Source organism: Rhincodon typus, chromosome 40 (genome assembly GCF_021869965.1).
Source record: "Rhincodon typus isolate 14 chromosome 40, sRhiTyp1.1, whole genome shotgun sequence".
In the NCBI taxonomy this organism is placed as follows: Eukaryota; Metazoa; Chordata; class Chondrichthyes; order Orectolobiformes; family Rhincodontidae; genus Rhincodon; species Rhincodon typus.
The window spans coordinates 16978520-16985340 of record NC_063371.1 but is presented as its reverse complement, the minus strand read 5'-3'; the positions used below and the strand labels follow the sequence as shown (position 1 = coordinate 16985340).

The 6821-nt window shown below is 41.1% G+C and overlaps 1 protein-coding gene across 9 annotated transcripts in view; it reads right to left on the bottom strand.

Annotated features, from left to right (window-relative positions):
* Window positions 1-832: 832 nt before the first annotated feature.
* The window catches only part of LOC109919868 (NACHT, LRR and PYD domains-containing protein 12-like), a 79436-nt gene continuing 73447 nt past the window's right edge, over window positions 833-6821 (bottom strand). For all 9 annotated transcript variants that reach the window (XM_048618639.1, XM_048618641.1, XM_048618645.1 and 6 more), the window contains 2 exons: window positions 1255-1422; window positions 833-1095 (listed from right to left, as the gene is read on the bottom strand). In XM_048618639.1, coding sequence (XP_048474596.1) covers window positions 999-1095; window positions 1255-1422 — 265 coding nt within the window. In that variant the 3' untranslated portion in view covers window positions 833-998. The remainder of the gene's footprint in view (window positions 1096-1254; window positions 1423-6821) is intronic.

Here is a 6821-nt window from a genome sequence, read left to right as displayed (position 1 = left end):
CCTTAATTGGTCAGTGCATTGAATATAGAAGTTGGGAGGTCATGTTGTAGTTGTATAGGACATAGGTCAGGCCACTTTTGGAATGCTACGTTCAATTCTGGTCTCCGTGCTATAGGAAGGATGTTGTGAAACTTGAAAGGGTTCAGAAAAGACTGACTAGGATGTTGCCAGGGTTGCAGGCTATAGGGAGATGGTGAAAAGGCTGGGGCTATTTTCCCTGGAGTGTCGGAGGCTGAGGGGTGACTTTACAGAAGTTTATAAAATCATGAGGGGTATGGATAGGGAGAAGTCTTTTCCCCAGGGTAGGGTATAGGTTTGAGGTGAAAGGGGAAAGATTTAAAAAGGGACCTAAGGGGCAGAGGATGGTGCGTGTTGGAATGAGATGCCAAAGCAGGTAGTGAAGACTGGTATAATTACAACATTTAAAAGGCATCTGGATGGGTATACAAAAGGAAGGTTTACAGGGATATGGGCCTAATGCTTGCTAAAGAGACTAGATTAATTTAGAATATTTGGTCAGCATAGACGAATTGGACCAAAGGGTCAATTTCTGTGCCGTACATCTCTATGACTCTATAACTCCATATGCTGCAAATACAGCATTGTGGGGCCAGGCCCCTGAGTCTTGTGACTCTGTGGCTGGGCCTCTGTCCTCTCAGTGGGTGGTGACCCTCAGACAGCTCAAGCTGGGAATGGTCAACAGGGTTCCAACCTTGAGCAAAAAAAAAGTTGCTGGAAAAGCTCAGCAGGTCTGGCAGCATCTGTGAAGGGAAAAACATAGTTAACAGTTCTGAGGAAGGGTTACCGGACCCAAAACGTTAATTCTGTTTTTTCCTTCACAGATGCTGCCAGGCCTGGTGAGCATTTCTAGCAACTTTGTGTTTGTTCCTGATTTACAGCATCCACAGTTCTTTCAGTTTTTATTCCAACCTTGAGCACTGGGTGATTACAGGTGAGGGACAGAGAATCATCAAACAAAATTCATGTGACAGGGATAATTAACATGCTGACAACACCACATTGAGTCCACGTCTTGTATCCTGGAGTGACTTAAGTTGATTTTTTCCATTTGAACTGAACTTATTCTCCCACAGTCTGAAAGAGATTAAACAGATTACACAGATTGAACAGCAGTGTCTAAAGTGACTGAGGTTACTGTTTCAATCATAATTACCGACAATTATCGACTAAATGAGTGACTGACTTAGATTTAGATTTTAGTAATTAATGCAAACATGAACATAAATCACTCACTTGATCCAAGCTAGACCAGTGCAGTTCATTATGATACGGCAGAGTGCAGGGACTGATTTATCAGTGAAAGAGTTGTACTCCAGATTCAGCTCTGTCAGTGTCCGGTTTGAATTAAGGGCAGATGCAAGATCGTCAGTACAAGAATCTGTGAGACGGTTATCATCCAGCCTGGGGATCAGACAGAAGGAACAGAAATCAGGGTCCATTGCAAGGATTTATTAATATTACTGTTACTGATACGATAGTGGATAGTTTTCTATTAGTAACTCTACTAAAAGAGAGACAAACTTGCTACTAGTCACGACTCAAAGACAAACTAAAAGGCTTTGCAGCCTTTTAAATACTTTAGAAATGTAATCACTGTTGCACCATAGTAAAAGCCACTGGCAAATTGCACACACATCTCACAAATAGGAACGTGACAATTGTTGAGATATGACCTTAAGAGGGAACAGGCTGAATGAGCAAGTAACCAGGACGTAGAACATGGAATTGTATCCATCATCAGCCTAACTTGCAGCATGTCCAATAATTTATCAGAACTTGCTGATTTTTTTGGAAAACAATCAGATAGCTGACTGCTGCTACCTATCCATTTCAATTTGGAGATCTCTCGATCTCCAGCATCTGTTTTAAAACTGCAATATCAATCCTCAGTCTTTACTTTCCTATTTTATATTTCATTGAGTGTATATCATCCCAAAGTGACTTCTTATCAATGTCATATCAATGAGTATTGCTGCTAATCCCTTTTTGGAAATTCTTCCAATACTTTTCCTAACAAATCCAGTGATCCAAAATCCCAGTTCTGAAGAAGGATCACTGGATTCAAGGCGTTAACTTTGCTCTCTCTCCACAGACGCTGCCAGACCAGCTGAGCTTCCTAGCCAGAAGTCACATGATCAGATTATAGTCCAACAGGTTTATTTGAAATCACAAGCTTTTGGAGTGGTGCCAGTAAAATATAACGAGACTACTGTTAACTGAAGACAACCCAGTTTTAATAAGACGGATCTGGAAAGTACAAAATTTTAGAAGCATCCTTTAGGCCAGATCCACATTTGTTTAATTTCCAGAGGAGGAAGAAACACTTCTCTCTTAAACCAATCTCCCTGCAGAAATATTCTGATCTATAGCTGTAATATAAATTCATTTATCATTTCTCTATTCGGTAAGTAAGGATTGTACCCAGGTACCTTTGTACCCAAGATGGTGCTGCAAGTGGCAACTTATAAACTTTTCCTGTACTCATTTGAGTACATGTGACAATAAATCTGATTCAATTCAAATGCAGCTTTAATTTCAATTACAGTCATAGAGTTATACAGTAGAGGAACAGAATCTTCAGTCCAAATAGTCTGTGCCGACCAGATATCTTAAACTGATCTAGTCCCACTTGCCAGCGCTTGGTTCGTATCCCTCCCTAATTCATGCACCCACTCAAATGCCTTTTAAATGCTGTAACTGTACCATCCTTCACCATCTCCTTGAGCAGTTTGTTCCACACTTGCAACACCATCTGCATGAAAACATTGCCCTTCAGATCCCTTTTAAATCTTTCCCCTCTCACCTTAAACTGTGCCTTTAGTTTTGGGCTCTCCTACACCGTGAAAAATACCTTCACTGTTCACCCTATCCAAGCCCCTCATGATTTTATAAACCGCTATGAGGTCACCCCTCAGCCTCCAATGCCCTAGGGGAAAAAAAACATCCAGCATATTCAGGCTCTCCCTACTGCTCAAAGCCTCCAATCCCGGCAACATCCTTGTAAATCTTTTCTGAATCCTTTGAAGTTTAACAGCATCTTTCCTATAGCAGGGAGACCAGAACTGAATGCAGTATTCCAAAAGTGGCCAAACTAACGTCCCATACAGCTGCAACATGACATCCCAACTTATAAACTCAATGTACTGGTCAATGAAGGCAAGTGTACCAAATGCATTCTTCACTATCATGTCGATCTGTGACTGCACTTTCAAGGAACTACGAACCAGTACCCCTATGTCTCTTTGTTTGGTAACACTCCTCAGAACCCTACCATTATGTGTATAAGTTCTGCCCTGATTTGCCTTATCAAAATGCAACACCTCACATTTATCTAAACTAAACTTCATTTGCCACTCTTCTGCCCATCTGATCAAGGTCCTGTTGTATTCTGAGATAATCTTCTTCGCTGTCCACTACACCATTATTTTGGTGTCATCTGCAAACTTACTAACCATACCTCCTATATTCACATCTAAATCATGTGTATAAATGGCACAAAGCAGTGGACCCAGCACCAACTTTGGTGACACACCGCTGGTCACAAGCCTCCAGTCCAAAAATCAACCATCTACCACCACCCTCTGCCTCCTATCTTTAAACTAATTTTACATCAAATTGGCTAGCTCGCTCTGCATTCCATGTGATCTAATCTTGTTAACCAGTCTACCACACAGCACCTTGTCAAATGCTGTGCTGAAGTCCATATAGACAACATCTACCACACTGCCTTCATCAATCTTCTTTGTCACCTCTTCCAAAAAGTCAATCAAGTTCATGAGACATGATGTCCCACACACAAAGTCATACTGACTATCCCTAATCAGTCCTTGCCCTTCCAGATATATGTAAATCCTGTCCTCAGAATCTCCTCCAACAACTTACCGATCATTGACATCAGCCTCCCCGGTCTATAGTTCTCTTGCTTTTCCTTACCACTTTTCTTAAATAATGGCACCGCATTAGCCACCCTCCAGTCTTCTGGCATATCTGATCAACACTCACAAGCACTTATTGCTAACAAAACAAAGAATATTTTCAAAATTACTTTCCTCACTGTTGGTGAATCTACCTTTGTATCTAAAGCCTTGCTTTACTCTTCTAAACCCCATCAGGTGACACTGTTTCCATGCATGTCCACCTTTGTGATCAGCTCGTTGTCTCCTATTTTTTCATCTATACACTCCAAATTCTCTCCAGCTTTGTATTTCTTGGCATCTTTTATTAACTTCTATTCTACTTAGTACATGACCACTAAGACTCCCTGATCATGTGGGCTTCTGCTCCCGGTGCATTTCCAGGTTTGCCCTATATTTCTTGTCCTTGTTAAGCAACAGCCTCTGTTTTTCTGGACTGCTCCTGGTTGATCTAATCTACCTATTAATAGGATTTATTTCAACAGATCCTGATCTCTTTCAAAACGCATGCTCTCTCCTGGATTTAAAGCACTCTCTTACCTTCCATCTTTATACTTTATGTTCCTAATTCACAAGCCTAACCTCCTGCCCTTCATCCAAACATTCATTCAACTTCCATATTTTCCAGTGGGTTTTGCTGCTCTACTTATACTAGTTAGATTTGTCCGTTGAATACCTCTTCAGTTAATCATTTGACTATAGTAAGCACTTTTATTAGTTGTCCGTTTGGACCAATGAGCTCATAATGACAATAAGGACTGATGTGTCCATCATCAGACAAACTGCAAATTTTTTTTTTGCATTCAAATAATTTGGGTGGCACTGGCTAGGCCAACATTTATTGCTCATCTAAAACCATCCAGAGGGCAGTTAAGAGGCAGCTACATTGCTGTCAGTACACAATGAAATGTAGGCGAGACCAGATTAAGACTGCAGTTTCCTTCCCTAAAAGCACATTGGTGGACCAGTTGGGTTTTTCCAACAATCAACAGCAGTTTCCTGAAACCCGAAAGAGCAAAAACAGAAATTGCTGAAAAAGCTCAGCAGATCTGGCATCACCTTGGACAGAAATCAGAGTTAATGTTTTGGGTCGAGTGACCTTTCCTCAGAACTGATGGTAGTGAGGAAAACGTCAGTTTATAACAGTGGTTTCAGTCATCATTAGATTCTTAATTCCAGATTTTAATTCAATTTAAAGTCCATCATCTGTCATGACAAGATTCAAACCCAGGTCCCCAGAATATTACCTGGATAAATAGTCTTGCAATAATTCCACTAGGCAATACCTCCCCAGTTATGGCAGTTCTATCTTCATAGCTGTGCAACATTTAGACAGTTCCTCGTCATTTTCTAGAACATCTTCAGAAATTTGTAATCAATACCAAACAACCTTGAAGAGTGTACTTAAACAGTTTGTTCCATGCGGTATTTTTCCTATTTATCAATAACCTTCCTCGGGCATAGGGTCAGAGTTCGACAGTGTGCAAATAGATGCTTCGGTCCAACTCGTACATGCCGACCAGATATCCTAAATTAATCTGGTCCCATTTGCCAGCATTTGGCCCAAACCCTTACTGTTCATGGACCCATCCAGATGCCTTTTAAATGCTGTAATTGTACCAGCCTCCACCTCTTCCTCTGGCAGCTCATTCCATTCATGCACCACCTTCTGCATGAAAAAGTTGCTCCTTAGTCCCTTTTCAAAATCTTTCCCCTCTCACCTTAAACCTGGGAAGAAGACCTGGGATATTGAGTCTATCTATGGCCCCCTCATGATTTTATAAACCTTTATAAGGTCACCCCTCAGCTCTGATGCTGCTGGGAAAATAGCCCCAGCCTATTCAACCTCCCCCTATAGTTCAAACTCTCCTAGCCCTAAAACATTCTTGTAAATCTTTTCTGAACCCTTTCAAGTTTCACAAAATTTTTCCTTCCCTAGGGGTCTCTGTTCTTTAAGCTCCTCTCTCTGCAAATTAATCATTGTCTCCCTGATCCTAACTGATTTTTCAACAGCATTACCTTGTATCTTAAGGCTGACCGAATTCTTTAAGACTTCGGGTTCATTGAAAGTCTTTCAGCCTACATGCAGTATATTAAATGTTCTGAGAAAGTATAACTAATTGTAGCCCCTCCCCAGGCTGGGGGCAGATCACTCATTATTGATGGAATTTCAGGCTTACTACGAAACACTAACTGAAATAGACTACAGGTAGTTCTATGTTCTGTTAACGCGAATTGGCTGTAATACAATTGATGAATAGTGGATGCTGTTTGGATAATGCAAACTTTCTGCTGTACAGGTATAGCAATTTTCTACAGCGATTTCCCTATAACGCAATTTTCTACAGCACCATTTGCTCGAGTGCGAGGTCACACAAGAACACAACTATCGCATTGTAGGAGAAATATCTGTATATCCTCCCACCACCTGCAACAAATTCTGAGCATGTCCAGCCCACTTTGGTGCAAACAATAACTTACAGTTTGGCTGATTTCCAAACTTTGATTGAACATTTTATATATTACTGCATGGCTCCTTTCTAAAAAGGCTTTCAGTTGCTGTTTATCATACCTGTTATGTTCATATTCATGTACATGTTACTGAATTGATCATTGACAAACCTCCTCATGAGTAGCGAGACATTTTGTCAGTGACTCAAGTCAGTATCTATCCAGATTTCCATTACCTTATCCACGATTATTATCCCACCTTTACGATGTTTTATTGTTAACTTACACAATCTGCTTGCCAAATCTAAATATCTTGAAGGTTGGGAATCTGTTAAATTCTTTACCACCGAGGTCTGTTGAGCTCGCCCGCTCCAGCCTCCCTTCCTGCAGGCCGCCCGCTCCAGCCTCCCTTCCTGCAGGCCGCCCGCTCCAGCC